This window comes from Tetrao urogallus, assembly GCF_951394365.1.
Source record: "Tetrao urogallus genome assembly, chromosome: Z".
Taxonomy (NCBI): Eukaryota; Metazoa; Chordata; class Aves; order Galliformes; family Phasianidae; genus Tetrao; species Tetrao urogallus.
In genome coordinates, this window is record NC_136816.1 from 31,576,666 (window position 1) to 31,596,450 (window position 19,785).

Consider the following 19,785-nt stretch of genomic DNA (forward strand, 5'->3'; position numbering starts at 1 on the left):
TCTGCACCTGGATTGCAGAAACCCTGGACTTATGTGCAGACTTGTAAATGAGAGTTTAGAGAGCAGTCCCCCAGAAAGGGATCACAGTGTTCTGTCTGACAGTGAGTTGAACATGAGGCAGCAGTGTTCCTTGGAGCCCAAAGGGCAACTGTACCCTGGGTTGCAGCAGGCCCAGCGTGGCCACTGGGAGAGGGGAGCACTGTGCGGCCTCACCTACAGCACTGCGTGCAGGATGGGTGCTGCAGTACAAGAACATAAAGCTATTAAAGAGCATCCAAAGAAGGGCTGTGAAGATGGTGAACAGTCTGGAGAATAAGATGCATGAGGAGCCGCTGATGTCCCTTGGTGTGCTCAACGCAGAGCAGAGGAGCTGAGGGGAGCCTCATGGCGGCTGCAGCTCCTCACAGGGAGCGGAGGGCTCTGTGTGACAGCGACAGGGCCCGAGGGAACGGCATGGAGCTGCATGAGGGGAGGGCAGCTGGGGGTCAGGGAAAGGGGCTGCAGCACAGGGAGGTGGGCATGGAACAGACTGCCCAAATAGGCACAGCCCCAATTTCAGGGAGTTGAAGGAGTGCTTGGATGCCACTCTCAGACACAGGGTTTAGATTTTGGGTGGTTCTGTGTGGAGTCAGGAGTTGGACTCTGTGATTCTTGCGGTTTCCTTCCAACTCAGCATACTCTGTGATCCCTAACTGTAGAAAGGGGAGGCAAGTTAACGCACTGTAGGTTGTGACAGCCTGGGAGAGCACACATTGAAAGTATTGGAATCACCTGGGTCAGGCCATAGCTGTTCCTTCCAGCGCATGCCCAAGAGAGCTGATTTGAAGCAGAGGGGGAAAATGCTACTTTCTGGTATACCTTTTGGCCAGGAATGTGGTTTCCTTGGAAAATGGCTGCATCGGTCAGACTTACTACAGCCTCACACCCTAGCTTCAGGATCCAGCTGAGCCCAAGCTGGAAATAACTGGGTATACGGTGGGCCAACAATACTGAGTACCTCATTCTCAGCTCTTGGCAAGTACATACCTGTGGTGGTATCTGGAGCTGTGCAAAGCACAGGTGTGGATCTGAGTAAGGAACTGCTTCTCCGTATCTGCTATGGTGATGACACCACAGGATCCTGTACCTGCAGGCTGGCTGCAGCAAAGTGGGCAAACTGTAGCCCCCTAACGAGGCTTCTTCATTTCTGTCATGAGTCAGAGCTGGTTCCCTATAGCATCTACACGCTGGTGCCTGAACATACAGATCCACTGCTCTGCACGGGTATCTCTTGAGCTCCCTTTCAGATGTCTGTGTCTTGCTGTCATGTGTTAGCATTTCCACAAGCCCAGTCCTTCCAATTCAGCCTGAGCTAAGCAATAGACTGCCAAGACTCCAAAGAAAGAGCACTTCTCCTGTTTTGCAGAGGCAGTAAATATGATATAAACTCACTCAAATTACCACATGTTGTATCGTACTAGAAATATCTTGTTTTGCCCAGTTAGACAAAAGAAAAATTTTATGTATTTGGTAAGCAATCCAATGGTCTCCAGCAAAATAACAGTCATTGCCTGTTTTCTTCTGATGTTGATCAGTTATGAAAATTTCAGGACGTTTGTAGTTTCAAAAGGTAGAAAAGAGCCATTATTGTCTCAGTTATGTAATGCAGTTAAATAATTTTGCACTGAGCTCACAATCTACTCCAAAAACTTTGTGTTTATTTAACCCAAGAAGTGGGTTTTCAAAGGAAGTCTTCCACCTGTAATCCATGAGTCTAATTTCTTGTTCTCTTTCTTTTCCTTGTCAAAGGATGAGAAGAATCAGGTGTTGATTACAAATGCTTGGCTGCAGATGGTGAGTAACCTGTATGAATAAAGAATAAAAAAACCTTCCTAATAGCAAACTACTGAATGTGATTTCTTAGCTGGAAAGCAAGGTTGCTGCCTTTTAACTTGTCTCTGACATTTTTCTAGTGCTCCTTTTAGCAGTGAAAACAACAGGAGACTTCATTCACTCTCTGAGCAGACCTTAGGAAGTAATACTAACCACACTGTTAGGCCGATGGGCATAAGGATCTTGTAACAGACAGCTCAAAGCAAGGCTCCCATTATAGCTGGAGACTCTTCAAGAGGTTCAGGGCCCCTCCAACAGTAGAGCTGGGCTCTTGTAGTGAAGGAGCCAGGCACCTCATTAGACCTGGCTGTCCTGCTCTCATAGCTTCTGAGATGTCTATAATTGGGAGCTGGGGTATCCCTTGAAAATGCAGGACACTCTATCATGCACCCCAAATGCAGAGAACTGCATTCAGCTGTGCAGTGGTTTGCCATCAACAGTGCCCAAGCTCCTTGGTGGGACAGCTTCCTTGGAACACTGCCTTCCCTTCTACTTTAAAAATCTCATGCATAAACACACCTCCTCCCTCTCCTGCAACTTGCTCCTACTGAAGAGTGACCAGAACTGGTCATGCAGGATAAGCAAAGCTGATCTTCACTTAGGGCTTTGGTGGAGGGAACTTCCTACCACATTTGCTGCTGGCTGTGTGGTGAGAGATATGATCTATTTTTATGGAGCATAAACTGATCTCCTTAATGGCTTGTGCTCAGCAAAGATGCAGCTCTGCAGGGAAAAACCTGTGGGAGACTTGAATGATTGAGCTAATTCTGCTTTGACTTGAGCAGTTAAATACTATGTCAAGTTAATGGGTGCAACTGAATAGGTTGTTTATTTCACAGGTGTCTGTTGGGATTTGAAGTAGGAATGAGTTTTTTCTATTGCAAAAGCTAAACCAAACCAACATAGGCTATTATGGTATCATCACAGCAGAGCCTGCATGTATCTTGTTCTTAGCAGAGAGTGTCTTCAGCTGTAGCACCAGTAACACTCTTGCAATCCTACCATAGCATTTTTCTGTAAGTCACTTTCAGCACAAAAGTTGTTCCTGAGCCTTTCTTAAATTATTTGAGATGTCTGGCTTCATGTCTCAGAGTGGAGTGGCAAGGCACTACATTAAATACAGCAGCTAACAACACTGAGTCATCAACCTGCAAATTCCTCTCTTTGTATGCCAACCGTTCTTAATAATTAAAGCCTAGCATTAAACAATTATCATACTACTGCTATCACTACTGATAATATCCATTCTGCTCCCATAATATTCCAAATTGCTTAAAAGATCTCTACCAGCTTGTATAATCTGATGTATGTATTTTCCAACAGTACTGGGTTGATATTTACTTGTCTTGGGATCAGTACGAATACCCGGGTGTGCAGAACTTGCGATTTCCAGCCGACCAGATTTGGGTACCTGACATTCTTCTCTATAACAGGTAAGCAATATGCACAATTGGCAGTTGGAGCCTAGAACTAGAGCACTAGATGCTGGTAAACAACCATGCTGCTCTGATATTCTAAGGTTTTGTCCGCTACTCTTGGAAAAAATATAAAAGCAAACAAATGCAAGTTAATAGATTTTCTAGTAGTCACTCTAAGTCATGCTTTCTGTAGTTTTATAGATGTCTTCTTTCTCTTTTCCCAGTGAATGTGAAAACAACCATATTCTCCTTATAATTACCATACCTCTGCTGGAAGATTGCTTGTGCCATAGTCTTCCTGCTTGATATAAATAATCTGTTTCTTTGCGTATTCTCCATTACCCCACCTTTTCATCATTCCTTAGCTCCCCAAAACCTCTAGAACCCATTTTTTTCTTCTCCATTATGGAGTCCAGCACTCTAGTTAGCACTTTTGCACTGTTGAATTGAGTGGAAGTTCTGTATACAGACTATTTTTTATTGCTTTCTGGGAGGAAGGGGTTCTACTTTTGCTCAAATATCTTATTTTTGGGCTTATTTTGTCCTTTGTCCTTGCAAGATTTTCACTGACCTGTCCTTCTCAGTCAGTTTTAAACATAATCTAGTTGTCTGGGTTGGGTTTCCTTCTGGTTTCTGCTGTTTTCCCTTCCAAGCACCCACTATAAGATACCTGAAGGAGGTTTGAAGTGCCCTGAAAATTGTTCAGGTGCTATTCTTTACTGCAACTTTACTGCTTACAGTTTCTTTATTAATTTTCAGTCTCTAAAAATGATGCATATTATCTGGTCTATATTATTTCAGTTTGTTTATAAGAATATGTCACAGGAAGGGCTTTCTGAGGTTCAGATATGTCTTCTACTTCCTCTTATTGAATTATTCAGTAAGAAAATTAGATTGATTTCATGCAGTTGGCCCTTGACAAATCCGTGTCAGCTGTTTTTACCTCATTATCTTTGAAGCTAGGATGACGTATCTATAATTTCACCTTTTTACAAAAAAAGAAAAAACAAATCAGAATTCTCTTTGAACTTGTCTAATTCACTGAGCCCTGTTCTGTAGTCCCCAAACTCCCACAAATAATTGTTAATGCTTCAGAGAGTATTTTGGTCACCTTCAGTACTCAGGAGTAAATTTCATCAGTGCTGCCAACTGGAGCCTGTCTTTTTCTACACTTCTTTAATGCTTTCCTTTCTTCTCCTGCCTTGGACTCTGACCACTGTGTGAGAGTTAGTTGTGGTGAGCCACAGTTCCTGAAGAGTGAAGCGCAGAAGGTACAGGATATTGCAGCTCCCTGTACCCTGTTGTTTCCTTTCCTTTCACAGCAAGCAGCGAGTCTACCTCACCCTTTGTCTTTCCCTTGTTTTCTTTTTTCTATTAAGACAGCCTTTCTTGTGGCCTTTTGTGTTATGGCCGTAGTCTTTTCACTTTTATCCCCATTGATTTCTGTTGATATTTATGTTCCTCCTGAGTCAGTCATTCCTGCTCCCATGTTTCCAGTGTTCAGTCCTTGATTTTCAAGCCCTGATGTAGAGAATCCTGATGCAGAGGACATTGTTCTTCACCCTTTGACATGAGAGCAGGTTGCGGGTGTGTGGTGGTCTTCTCCAGCATTTGTTTTCCCCCCCTTATGTCAGGAGCACCCATGACAGAAAATTACTTTCAGCTTTCTGGCACTGTGTCCACCTTCCTCAGACATGAACAAGGAAGAAGCCAAAGGATGAATGGAGATTGGAATTTTCCATGATTGGTGGCAAGAGAGGGTGTGTGAGATGGGAGAGCCATGCAACATGGACCTGCACATAGTCGTGATAGGCAAGAAACCAACATGGGAATCCTTCTGTATTTAAACTGGAACACTCCCCCATGCCTGCTTCATGCCCCCACATGATCTCAGTTTGGGGGATTTTATCTTCAAAAGGTACAACCTGAGCACTTACAGCAAACACAAACAGTATTCTCGCTCAGGTTATTATTTCCTTCTTTTTCTCAGAACCACTGGAACCCTAAATGAATTCTTGTTTCTCTGCAGCACCTCCCTCCATTGCCTGAAGCAAACTTTTGGCCCCTAAGCATCCTAAGAGACAGAATAATTATTACCTCAGGGCACCATTGCTCTTACAACAGATATTTAGATAAAAAATTGAGTTACACTGTGAGCTGCCTGATTTTGACAGCAGCCCTAGATAAGCCTCATCCTGCCAACTATTCAGACTTTGAAACTTCCTTAAAACTTCAAAAACTGTAATACTTCTGCTCCTTTTCTGCTCCTTTCCATTCAGCCTTTGCCCCAAGACATCTAACAGCCCCGCATCTTGCTTCTCTGAGGACATTACAGCAAGCCGTTGGCATTTCTGGGTTGCAGGCCAGTAGTGTCTATTAGAAAAAAAGGTACTGGGCTCTTCACCCGGGCATAAGCCAGACCTTGATTCAGACATCACAAAAGAGGTTTTTTTTGGTTTTTTTTTTTTCTGTTGAATGTTGCTACATCTTAAACATCAGCTTGCTTTTTCTTTCCTTTGTTTTGTTTGTGCTGTGCTCTAGTGCGGATGAAAGATTCGATGCAACATTTCACACAAATGTGCTGGTGAATTATTCTGGATCCTGCCAATATATTCCTCCAGGTAGGATGCAGACTGTGTTTGTTTGCTCAATGTATATCTTTGAATAACTGTAAGCAGTTTTCATTCATAGATGAAATCAAATATTTAGAAGCAGTCCACAGCAATTTTGCAGGATATATAACTTTATTGTGAGACAGATCCACTAAGTAATATAGCTCCATGACCGGTGGCATATTTCCACTTCATGAATCTGCTGAGTAGTTTGATCACTCAGATGTCCACCTGAGTTATCTAGGCAAGGAGTTGGGTACCTCACATCGTGTTTTCACAGAGAAAAGTTTCTTATGCAAATCAATTAGTTCTTTCTTGAGACTGAAGGGAAGTATGACAACAGGAGGTAACCAGGAGCAGCAGTCTCTCTGCAGCGCACTTTATGAGCCTGAACCTCCATCTCCATGAGTTCATCAAGAAAAGATGAACTGAGACCAGCCCTGTTGAGCCAGACCCAAATCACATTCTGCTTTCCATCTGTACTGCTGATTCAGTGTCCATAGGGCCACCTATATTGCTGATTCATTGTCCAAGCAGCCAGGACCTACAGCAAACACACAAGCTATCCCCTTCATCACAGCCTCTGATGGAAAAGAAATGTCCAGTCTTTGTGCCATACGCTGGAATATTAATGCCAAGCACAACCATAGGAGCCACCAAGATAAAAGTGGGTATTCCCTGATAGTTGATCTTCTGTTGATCCCTACCTTTGAGACCTTTTAAGGCATTTTTGTTTTTTTCATGGACAGACCCATGGGAATGTTTGCTCTCCAGAGAGCAACAGTTGATAGGAGTAAAATCAACCATGAACTAGAACAGAGCCTTCCCTGTCCCTACTGGTTCAGTACAGGTAGGCAATGGCGAATGTGCATTTATAGGCAGATCTGGTGCTCTGCTAGTTTGTTTTCATCTAAGAGGGCAGAAGACATACCACACATGCAGAGTACATCTGCAGTGAGCTACGAACTCTGTGGTGAAGAATTGGAAGTAGAAAAGAGAGAATAAGAAGTGAAGGAAATGTCTCATGCAAAGCATAAAAATCAAATTTCTTACAGAAGTTTAACTGCTGCTAAACTGCTTTGCCCAATCCATTTTAGAAGGCAAATGTTGATAATCAGCCTACTTAATGCAACAAGTATCACAGAAGCAGCCAGATTAATCAGGACATTGGAAAACACAGAAGAAGCAAAAAGATGGTGTTTCCAAGGCTTCATTAAAGTTTTATTTCCCATGACTCTGCGAGCAGGCTGTGCTCACTGATGCTCTCCATTAGAGAAACAAGCTCTGCTATACATGGCTCAATGGAGGAGCAGAGAGAGAGGACAAGGAGGGGACAGCTGTCTGTTGTGAAGGAAGGTAGCAGAGCCAAGACTGAGGAGAATCTGGGAGAAAACACCCAATGTAGCCAACCCGAAAATGGCCGTGACAGTGGGAGGCAGATCTACCAGAAGGTAACAGAGCGAATGGATGGAATCCACCTGGGTGTCAGTTTTTGTGCAGAGAAATGCACACACCACACCATTAAGCCACAATGTCCCCAGCTTTTACAGCAACAGAAAGAAACTAGCACATGATCTCAGTTTGGGGGATTTTATATTCAAAAGGCACAACCCGAGCACTTACAGCAAACACAAATTTGTTAGGTGTTTAAGAGCTAAGATTCACATTAGCTGGTATTTTAGGGAGCACACAGAAATAATTACTGCAAGCAGGTCATCTTAGCGTAGCATTGGAGGTAACTTTCCATCCAATCAGAAACTGCTTCTCCATCACAGCGTACCTTTATGCTGGTCTGCTCAGGGAAGCTGGAGAGCTAAAGTGAAAACTGCGTAGCCTCAGGCCTGCAGAGGTGAAGGTTTGTAGGGATGACCTCTGCTTTGCCAACAGCTTCTTGTGATATGGGCTGTGTAGATAGATCATCTTCCCCCTGCTCTAGGCTCTCTTTTCTCCTGGACAGCTGGGCAAATGTTGCAACTGCAGCTTGGGGCCCCCAAGGTCTGGAGCATTCCCTAGTTTAATCTCTTGTTTCAGCTGAATACAAATAAAGAAATAAACCAAAATTAAACAGTAGCTTTACAGTATGCAACAGCATGCAACAAATCCTAACACCTTCCATTACCTAATATTCAATGAAGAAAGTGGATTAGAAACATGCAGAGTAAAATCTGGATGTGATCCTTGGTCCAGCCAGACCAAGAGACAGGGAGAGCAGCTCTCACATAGCCACTGTGTTCTGGACAATCTACCTGAAGGATGCAGTGAAGAAGGGAGGATCTTCACCAATGTCCCAGGAAGGCACTTATGCTAGCATCTTTCATCACTGCTTGCTGTTTGGTTACACCATGACTATGTCATGCAAGCTTTTGGAGAAGAAAGTTGCTCACAGTCAGTCAAGTTAAGGGTGGAGGTGAATCCTGCACACATTTGATTCTGGTTGATTTTTATCCACAGGCATTTTGAAGAGCACATGTTACATTGATGTCCGCTGGTTCCCTTTTGATGTGCAGAAGTGTGATTTGAAGTTTGGCTCTTGGACTCACAGTGGTTGGCTGATTGACCTGCAGATGCTTGAGGCTGATATTTCCAACTACATCTCAAATGGAGAGTGGGATTTAGTGGGTAAATTGACTTGCCTAAATTTTTTTCAATATTCTAATTTTCAAAGGCAGAGCCCAAATATGTAGAAATTACTAAATATTCAAGTCTATATTTGAAATACAGATATGAAAAGTTTTCATGTAAAACCTTTTACATGAAAAAAAGAAAAAAATCACATATCAAAAACAACTTTGCAAGTGCATTCTTTGAAATGTGTCTGAAAACACTGTGTTCTGAAGCAACTGCCTAAATCTAAGTGCACAAATGAAATCTAGTGGTGCTGATGCATCTGAGCAGTTTGTCAGAACTGTACTTAGATGTGTCTTATGTAGACACACTGAACGCTACTGTCACATCTACTCAAACACATCACTCAAGAATTGATCGGTGTAAAAAATGGTATTTCAGCAAAACTGGAATTAGCTTTTACAGAGATTATCCTGTTCACTCTGAAAACCATCAAAACCTCTAACAGTTTGTAACATCTGGAAATAACTGCAGCTTAGTGTATCTCCTTTTCTGCGTTTCAGGATTGTATTTTTAAATGAGGAACTTCTGTCCAGAATTAGTTATTCATAGCTAGCTTCTAGTGAATTGTTTTGAACTCATTTAAGTAGGTGTAAATCAGAAGTCGAGTTACGGAAATGGGCAGAGTTTAGACCACATTAATGGTAACTTGCAGCCTTTTTTTTTTTTTTTTTTCTAGTCCGGGTATTTGATCAAGGAAATAACTAACCCAGAACAGCTGAATATGCCATTCAGGGCATCTGAGAATAAAATAAGAAACATAATCAGTATTCAGGAGTGCTGGAGGACTTCATAGGAAAGTCCATCTAAAGTCAGTTCATTCCAGAGCATTTCTAACTTTCCAGTGCTTTGATACAGTGGTCATTTCTGTTCAATAAATTTGCATGTCTGGTGAAGTGACTGGCCTCAGTTTTACTTGCCTTTGGACAGAACTGTTCCTTAATCAGCTCATTTGGTGAAAGTGTTCGGTAATACCCTGTTCAAACCTTTATGGAGACTTGTTTTTCTCCTGTCCACATTTACATATCACTGTACCTTCTGTACCTTGTGTACAGTAACACAGAAAAAGAGTGGTGGCATGAAACATGCGAGGTGCTAAGCTCTTCCATCTGGCCATGACGTGTCCTGCCACAGTCCCTGCCATACAGCCTCTTGGGCACTCTACTGCAACTACGTCACCATTGCCAACCCTACAGAACAGCCATGTTGTATAACAATCTATCCAAACCCTCAGACATGACAGAATATAAGCTTGATTTAGCAGCTTTCGAAAACTATCTGATGCATGGGCTAGTGTGCATGACATCAAAAGCTAGCAATCATTTCCTAGCTTGCAGGAAGCCAGAAGTCATGTTTAGCTGTGCTAGCTTCTGGCCTCTGTTTGCAGATCTTCCTGTTTTGAGGCTGGGTTGCTGAGACTGGTTTTGAACTGGATCAGATGAGCTTCTTTGATGATCCAGGTTCTAATGATCCAGAAAGTATGAATGCAAGTACTAGAAAACACAGAAGTTGGATTAGGAACAGCAGGCAACTTGCACCGTCAATTCAGATGTTCCTGAAGACACTGAGATCTTTAAAGTCAGCCTTGGCTGATTTAATCCTGTAATGATGTATTTCAGCTTTCAAATAACACTGAGCTGAGACATGTTGTCCCTGGTCTCATTAAATCTATCCAGCCATATGTGCATTAGTGGCTACAAGTGTTAGAAAATGACTTTTGCCTTGTAGCTGATTTAGGTATTTCTTTTCTCCCTTCTCACTTGCCACAGGACACTTCAATGCATCTTCTATTCCATGCCTGGATGCATGGAACAATAAGAGACCACATGGAGAGGTGGGGAAATACTTCCTCCTTGCTGACAGCTTTAAGAGCCAGACAAGTTCCCTGCTGCTGTCTGAGGCTTGGATGTCTGGAGGTAGATCCAGCTGGCCTTTACCACACACTAGCTCCTGTTTCTAGCCAGCACAGGAGATATCTTGTTTCCTTTTCCTCACCCCATCACTTGCCTAAAGCCTGACTGAGAAAATAGAAGCAACAGGTGGTAGCAGGGGTTGGATCTGCTTATGGTAGAGCGAGAGACTGGAGGATCTCTGGAGGTCCTTTCAATGCCAGTGAGGGGCTATCTGGGCAGTGGATGATGGGCAGTCCTGTGCTGCTGCCCACTACTCTGATCTCCCTTTCTGCAGGTGTTCCAGGAAAGAGAAATGAGTTGTACTATGAATGCTGTAAAGAACCATATCCAGATGTGACATACACCATCACCATGCGCCGACGCACTCTCTACTATGGCTTGAACCTACTGATTCCCTGTGTTCTCATATCCGGCTTGGCACTGCTTGTTTTCCTTTTGCCTGCTGATTCAGGAGAGAAGATTTCTTTAGGTAAGTGCTAAAGAATTCATTTATTTCTTGTGTACTTCCCATAAAATGGCAAATAATAGCTCATGGTTTTTGATGAATGAAGATTTCCCTGGAGGAGCAACAGAAGCACTAGTTTAGTTGCAGAAACAGGAGTAAAAGTTTATGTATCGGATTCACACATACAGTTCTAAATACTTTGGATTCTACTCTCAGATGAAGTAGAACTTGTCACTGGCAGAAGAAGCAATGGTAGTTCTCCATCCCCTCTGTCATTCTGTTCCTAAGCAGAATGAGGGATATGACTTCTGACTGTGAAAAACAGGATGCAGACAAGGAGGAGAATTATTTGAGTTAAAGCACAAAAAGAGAGTGCAATATTCATGCACTGAACACGTGAAATAGATGGCAAGTTCTCAGCACAGGGCAGCTAGATTTCGCAAACAGCCTTTCCAGAGAGAACAAAATAACACAGTTACTTTTGTAACAGGCTACAGCTCTATGGAGAATGTTATATAACATGTAATAGTTGAAACAAGTCTCTCCTCATCTTGAACAGTTGTCTGGGTTTTGTGTAAGCTCTGTTTGGCAAGAGCAGTATATTTTATCCATTCTGCAAGTTCCATTTCACTGAGCAGCAAAGAATCTCCTTTATTTTGAGAGAAGCAAAGGTTTGGGTGCAATTGAGAATTGGAAAGAAAGCAGATAAAGATATATCCAAAGATGCTCTCACTTGGTAGAAGTTCTCACCTGCCCTGACAAGCATGAATTCATGGATTTGTCTTCGCTTTAAAGTTACATTTAACAGCAAAGACATCAGAGGAGGAGATGCAGCAATCGTGTTCCTCATCTCTCCTCTCCATGTTCACTCCCTGCAGGTATCACTGTTCTGCTTTCCCTGACTGTATTCATGCTGCTTGTGGCTGAGATCATGCCTGCAACTTCTGATTCAGTCCCACTAATAGGTAGGTTGATTTTCTCTGCTCTGTGCAAAAAGTACAGTGTTTCTCAAGAGCTGTTCAAAGCCTGTTGGAGGTTTGACTCTTTCTTACTACACTTCTGCATTTCATCAGTGTTAGCAATAAACCTCTGTTTGGGCTTTACTGTTTGTGTGGATGCAACAAAACAAAACAAAACAAAAAATACCCAACCTGGCATAAGGTGGCTCTGGAAATATCAGGTAGACTGGTAATTGTAATAATTTAAGGGACTCCAGAACAATGTAGCTTGGACGTTTGGATAGGCAAATCACAAAGGACATCATAACCAGTGCATGAAAACAGATGAGATACTGGAATAATACTCAGCCTTGGCTGTGAGTTCTTTGTGTCTGGGTTCACTGAGTTAATTTGAAGCTCTCTGGATGACACTATGCCCACAGAAAGCTTTTGGAGGTGTCTTTGCTGCTGGCTGAAGAGAAGTTTTTCCTCTTCCACATAATCTGCTCCCCCACTCTGTTGTGCACTGCTGGGGATTTTATATTGTACTACTTGAGACAAATTAAAGACATGTTTTTGCTTAAATATAGAAAGTTTTAATGAACAACTCTCCAACAGCATTGGAGTCCTGTTGCCATCACTGAATCCACAGGGAGTCAGAAAAGATATGTCTTTAGCCTTTAAACAACACTAAAGCTTCAATTTCTGCTTGAGGTCATCCTGACCAAGCTATACAAAGAACTTGCATTGGTGCAATTGCACACCGTTCTTTTGAAATGACCAGTGTATTAAAACACTATGCTGTCACAGTGCTGTTTGTCCCAACTAAGTGATGAACATGAGTGGTGAGGCTTGCACAAATCCCTCAAGAAATTCCCATCACTGTCTGAACAGCAAGATTCAACCTACAATTATAGAAGTTACTACAGTGATGAAACTTATGGTGCTTATACTTTGGGGAAATTACTGTGAACAGAATAGTTGTTATGAGTGGCTTAAAATCTCTAAAGCCAGAAATAGCCTTGTAAAACTCAAACAAGGAATCTTCCACTCAATTCTCTTTTTGTTAAATAACTGTGAAGACTATATAAGAAAGAAGAGTTAAGAAGCTATGAAGGATTAAGTGATTTTCACAAGATCGTGCAAGAATGCCAGACAGATTGAATCATTTTTTTCATTAATTTCTTCTTTCTGAAGTGTCAAATAACAAGGAAAGTGAGGGATTCACTGTTGTTCTATAAGGTAAATTGATATGAAAGTAGAGATTGCTTGTTTGTTGTTGGACTGTCCTGTCAAAAAGCTGGCACAGAGAGACACTGACTGGATATTATGACATTTAACCTAAGAAGTGAGAATGTTGGTCTCAACAGTGTGTTATTTCTGAGGTTGAATGTGACAACAGCAACAGGAAGGGAAAGTCACTTCTGTGTCCTGTACATTTTTTCAGCAGCTGCTTGGTCACTAGCAGCGTCACAGGAGTAGTAAGAGCTCTGACTATGATCCAATGGGCTTTGTATCCAAGGGCTTCAGCCTCTGCTAGGTGAACTCCCTGAAACTGCCTTCTGAGAAGCAGAGGCAGAAGGGAAGACACTGAGGCTGTTCAGCCTGCCAGCAGATTCAGGTACTTACATTTCTGTTGGCTTGAGGATGAAGAAACCCAGCAGAGCTGTGAAAGCTCAGTTGGTTGGGAGAGGCAGAAGGCTGGGTAGCAGTTTGTGACCAGTAAAGGCAAAGGTCTGTATGTTGCCTTTCTGTTGCATGCACATGCATTCATGGGAAGGGCCTCAGTTAATGCTGGCATCTGCTAAGGAGAAGTTGTCTCTTCCTCTGGGACAAGGAAGACTTTAAAAGGGAGAAAAGGAGGCTGGGATTCAGCTTTTCTGCAAGACCCAGGTAACAAGACATGCCACGTGGCCATTTGAGTAATTTCTATCACGAGATCAGTTTAGTGGGCCATACAGTCATCTTTATTTTTGTTTTCATAGGATAATCCCTCTGTCTTGAGTGCATGAAGCCTTGATTTCCCCAGTGGAAACTGGGTAAAACATCATTTCCTGATCTCAGCAGGGTAGGGAAAACAAACCTTTTCTGGTTTGTAAAATAAAGAAGTGTGAACAGCACATAGAAACTCAGAAACTGTTAAAACATCATTTTTTAAGCTAATATTCATGCAAATCATGATTAAAGTACACATTCTAAGCAACTGAAATAAATAGAATATCCAACAATATACCAATATATGACAGAAGATGCACTTCTGAGGTTGGTGGCCCTGCCTGTGGCAGGGGGATTGAAACTTAATGATCCCTTGGGTCCCTTCCAACCCATTATATGATTGTAAAATTAAAGCCTTGCACAAATTGTATCATAAAAAGAGCAAAAGACCATTTACTCAGACATCTTAATATTTAATTTCATGGAGAAAAAAAATACAGACCTACATATGGGAAGGAAGGTGACAATGAAACAGTGAGGGTAATACTACCTACAGGCAAGAGTTTCTAAAAGCTTCCAAATAACTTGGGCATGTTATTGAGTGAGATTCTAGCCACTGAATCACACAGGAGCTTCCAAAAAATCTAACAAAACCCGTGCCTGTATATATACCTAGGACTCCACAAAGATGAGTAGAAGACATTGAAAGATAGTGAAGGGATGCACCTGTATATATTCCATGCAGTACCTTTAACTACATCAGTTTCTACTGTTACAATTCCCTACCAGAGAAAATAAGATATGTAAGAAGAAAAAAAAAAAAAGCTATAGATATATATATACACTATACTATAGATATACATATTAGTACTTAATCAAGCATCACATAATGATAGGGGGTGAGGGATCGTGGTAATGGTGGTAGGGATACTCATTTGGTCAAGTCACTTGCTCTGTGTGAATGTTATCTCAATTATTAGGATCACTCACACCTTCTTATTCCTTTTGGAGCACTAAGTCTAGGAGATAATAAAGAGGTCTATTTTCACAACTAGTATACTAAATAAGCATTGTTGCCAGCACGTATTACTATAAGTTTTTTAAAAATACCAAAATAATTAGAGCATATCAAATGTATTGGAAATGCACCTCCTAAAGTTGTCATATAGGTCAAACACAGTCTGTTTCTTTCATCTGTTCACTGGACAAATTTTGTATTGTGGAACATAGTAAAAGAATAATCCTAGTACATAAATGTTTTGTAAGATCCTGGAGAGTGACTTCAGATAGCCAGATAATGGACTCTGAAACAATCTCATATCTACAGTTATCTGACGCTTCCCTGTTACGGCCCAAAAGAAAACTAACCTTGACATGCTGGAGTACACTCAAGCATGATGCTCTCAAAGACTGCCACCCCTGTGCAATAGAAGCTTCTTACTTCACAGAACAATTCAGATTGGAAAGGACTTTGTGATGTTGCTAGTCCAGGCCTTGTTTGGAGCACGTTCAAGTCTAGGGTTAGATGAGGTTGCTCAGGCTTTTCTAGTTGTATCTGGGAGCCTTCAAGGACGGAGATGACACTGTAGCCTTCCTGGGCAACCTTTTCCACTGTGCAGCTGCACTCAGGAGAGAGAAGTCTGAGCACATTGTTTCTCACCACCTTGCTAGACACATGCTGCGAAGCACCTGTCCCTGCTACCCCTTTCCTGAAGGCAACGTGATGTTGTCAGGTACCTCAAAGCTCCAGCATGCAACCCCTCCTCAGAAGGCCTCACTGAGCCCAGTGGTTCGCTGACTTAATTCAGTTTTTTACTGTTTGTGTAATGGTAGGAAGTCTTCCTATGCTCTTGACTCCCTTGTCAGTCTCAGCTGCTTATCTGTAGCTTTCCTAACACCAGCTGTGAATGCCCAAATAATGATCACAGATCTTGCCTTTGCAGCCTGTCCCTGCTCCCTGCCCTGCAAGGTATGTTGACCTTTTGCACTGGTGCACTATCATGAGTTCCATGCTGGTCTTCTGATGCATTTCCTTATTTCTCTGAGTATTGGTAGGACCCTTTATTGCACTTGAAGTCTGCTCTCCTGTAAGCCCTTGCTGTTTTCTTGTACTGTTTTATCCTTCTGAGTTTTCTCTGACATGATCTGTTCCCCTTTGTGCACTTGTGCATCTACTATGGAGGTGACACTTTCCAGGTTGTTTCACCATTCTTGAGATCTTTCGTATTCTTGCCACTCTGCACCATTTTCCTTCTATGACTTCTCAAATGAAGTGTGGATTCCTGTTTCCATAGTATCCCAGATTTGAAGCCCTGCTTTTAACTCTTAGCTCTACTCGAAGCAAACAGGGAAAGAATGTTCACCCTTCTGGCTTCTGTACCCAAATACCCTTTATTCCGCAAGTACTGAACTGAGCTGAGTTACGTTGCATGGTCCTGAGATCTGAAAATCCTATCCCCACTCCCAACAACACATAACCTCTTCACAGTGGTTTTGCAGTAGATAATAATTGGGACATTTAGTTGCTAAGTTGTATTTACCACATAATGATCATGTTTTTTCACTGCTGTCTTTGGTTTGGCTAAAAGCCCTCTTGAGATGAACGCAAGGATAAGGCAGATGCTTGGATAGTTTGGTCAGTTCCTGGAGAATCAGCATAGTTAGTATCAAGTTGCAGAAACAGAACTCAGAGAATGCTTGAAAAGGATGCAAGTAATTTCATCTTGAAGAATAAAAATCCACTGCTAGTCTACAGAAAAGTTATTGTTGCTGGTCTGCATGCATGTAGGAGGAGACACTCTGAAAAGACAACCTCACACTTGGAAAAAAATCTGCATTGTATTCTTAAATTTTGTTTTTGTAAAAACCTTGCTTCTTCTGCTACATGGACATGGCTGAATGCTTCTGACTTTCACTAGTGTAAAAACACTTGACTAAAAAATGCTATGAAACTTATTTTTCTCCATTGTTTGACCTCAGTTTTAACTAGCTAACTAATAATAGGTGGTAATTTCAGAAATTCTTGCAGATGCCATTTGGAGTGCCTCTGTTGAGGAAAAGGATGTTGCTTCAATTTGACACTTAGAAAATAACTCACTTCTCAGCTCTTGTCTATTTGCAAGGAAATGTAAAAATTGTATAATTATTCTTCTTAGCTGAGGCCATATTACTTTGTCCTCAGCTTACACTTAGAATAAACAAAGCACCACTCAGCCTAAATAATCACAAAGGCAAGATATTTGCTTCTTTTCTGCCTCTCTGCAAAGCGTTTCTCTGCTTCTTTGGCGTGCCCTTTTGCATTCTCTGTCAGTTTGTAAAGCTGCCCAGGGGCTCTCTTAATCCATCATTTGCAACTTCCCCTCACATTTCTAATAGACTCCAATAGACTCACATTTCTAAACAGTTCACTAATGCTGTATTAATGCACATTAAAAACAAGCTGACTTCTTCTCTGCCAAGAGCAGGTGACAAAATTTGAGCTAGAAATTAGCAGCAGGCTGCTTATAAACTTCCAGAGCCTGGTGCTCCGCTGCACTGCAGAGTGAGGTGTGCTGGAGCTTTCTGTTCCACCAGACAGTCCCTTTCTCTGATACATGTGTCCTAGCTAAGTAGATGGGTGATGACATTTGGACTCTGCTCTTTCCCAGCTGTCTCTGGGGCCTGCATGCACAACTGTTTCCATCCTTTTCCACAATAGCCTACATAGGGCAAAAGCTATTTCCAAAACCTAGTTTTCAGCAGCATGTATATGCCTAGTAAGGCACCAAGATTGCTCAAAGCTTGCACACTGTCCTTCTCCAAATTCATCTGTTATTCCAACTCTAGGAACGAGTGCTAGGATGCCTCCGTTTCTTTAAAAAAAAATTTTTTCCTACCCATAGCAACAGAAACAAGCTTAGCCTTTTGGATTAAGAACAACCAAGTCTCATGGCATCTACAAACACAGTGGTTTGGCCAGAATCCAACACAAGTTGATTGTATGCACAAGGCTTGTTTCAGTTCTATGCCCTGGAGCTCCCTCCTGGCATTAAAAGCTCTGGAGTATAGCTCCTTAAAAGACTTCCAGACCACAACCATACAGCAGTAGCTGTGTCCTAAACTTACCCTCCCTGGTATAGCTTCATCATTCATCATGAGCAGTGTGTCTGGTTGCACATATGCTTTGACTCACTTTTAATTTCTCTATAAAAATATTTTATAAAGAATCTAGTTATGTATAGAACTAGATTTCATTACTCGGCAAAGGACTATATAAATAAATGCAGAGAACTCCAGATGTGATACACGTCTGAGATTACTGCCCCGAGTGCACTGGTTACTGGCTGAAATCCTGAAGCCTGTAGGGTACAGCTCAGGTATGACAATTGCTTTCTTCTGCTACTAAAAAACTATGTAGTTATGTGCAGATATATCTTACATGATACAAGCCCTTGACTAATCTCAAGGGAATTTCATGCATTTTCCAGCCCTTACCAATGAAGACCACGGTATCTAGCCTAGTGCATTATATAAGAAGGGATGGATGTGCATCGCACTGTGCTGATTTTTCAGTTCAGTGAGCAAGTCAAAATTAAGCAAATACTCTTATTTCAATTAAAACTTCCATGCAAAGTCAGGACCTGTCCACTGAAACTCAAGGATTAGTTAATTTCCTCAATAACTACATTTGAAGCTTTCAGATGTAAACTTTTCATGTTGTTTCTCTCTTTCTTATTTGTTTGTTTGTTTTAAAATTCTATAAAGACAATGATACGCTGATTAATAGAGCTGGATAATCAAGTCCATTTTTGATAATGTTTTATGACCACCTTTGAGGAAAGGATCAATTTCTTCCTCAGGCGGCACACGTATGCCTGAATTCTTTTTTTTAAAGAGCATTACAACTCCCTTCTTACAGTCTCCATATCTCTGGTTTGCTTCATTAAACTGTATTTCCTACTAGAAAGCAACCCTCTTCCCTCTTCCTCTGTGATGCTGGCTTCTTCCATCACTACATAAATCACATACTTCAGAAAGTATTCTCTTCACCTGCCTACATCCACTTGGCACCGACCTGTTTTACTGTGCTGGTGTACCTCTTCTTGCTCATCTGGCTGCTTAACCTCCTATCAGTACAAAGCTCATAGAAAACCACCAGATTTTGAGGTCAGACCCCAGGTGGCAGACTACAGCCATGCAGAGAAAACTAGGGGATGATTTCAGCTTGAGAACAAAGCTGCAGTAAACTGTGGTCTGGCTGCTCTCTTCCAACCCAACCAGCAGGCTTGGCAGTTGGGTCAGATCAGATTGCCCAAAAGCCAAATTCCCAAATGAAGTGTTCAGACTTCTGAAACCAGTCAGGTGGTTTATTTTTCCCATTAAGACTTTTCATCTCTGGGAATTCATGGCATCCTCTTAAAAAGAAGTCGTTGTTATTTCCAGATTTTTTTTCCTCAATATCTCCAAAACGCTGCAAAGCTCAGGGGAGTGTTCTTCTCAGAGAGAGTGGTGATGCAGTGGCACAAGCTGCCCAGGGAGGTGGTGGAGGCACTGTCCCTGAAAGTGTTCAAGAACTGTGTAGACGTGACACTGAAGGATGTGGTCAGTGGGCATCATGGGGGTGGTTGATGGTTAGATTAGATGATCTTAGTGCTTTTTTCTAGCCTAAATGATTCTATGATTTTATGATTACTTCTTACCAGCTCTTTCCAGAAAGCAGTCATGATGCAGAAAGTGTGTTTGTGCTGTTTGTGCAGAGAGAGTGGTTGAAAGTGGACAGTGTGTGGGGGGGGTGAGTATAAGGAATTGTCATTTCCTATGGTCAGTATCTACATGATGTATGACACCTTGCCTGGATTTACCAAATGCTACACAAAAAAGTCTAGTTAGCTTCAGTCTAGGTAACATCACTGCATTTTCTTCTGTTTCCTTCTTCTGCTTGCTTATTCTAAATCCACAAAGCTTAATTTGTTGCTCAGGGCTCTACTACACTGATTTGTTTTCAGTCTTCTCATTTCCTTGCTGTTCATTATCATGCCACTGTTATTT

General features: G+C 41.9%; 1 protein-coding gene across 1 annotated transcript in view; it reads left to right on the forward strand.

The window, feature by feature from the left end:
- LOC306957325 (neuronal acetylcholine receptor subunit alpha-7-like) overlaps positions 1 to 19,785 on the forward strand; it is a gene marked incomplete at both ends in the record, with an annotated part of 63,588 nt that overhangs the window by 33,175 nt on the left and 10,628 nt on the right. The window contains 6 exons of the mRNA XM_079548729.1: positions 1,789 to 1,833; positions 3,196 to 3,305; positions 5,832 to 5,911; positions 8,354 to 8,521; positions 10,715 to 10,909; positions 11,764 to 11,850. Coding sequence (XP_079404855.1) covers positions 1,789 to 1,833; positions 3,196 to 3,305; positions 5,832 to 5,911; positions 8,354 to 8,521; positions 10,715 to 10,909; positions 11,764 to 11,850 — 685 coding nt within the window. The remainder of the gene's footprint in view (positions 1 to 1,788; positions 1,834 to 3,195; positions 3,306 to 5,831; positions 5,912 to 8,353; positions 8,522 to 10,714; positions 10,910 to 11,763; positions 11,851 to 19,785) is intronic.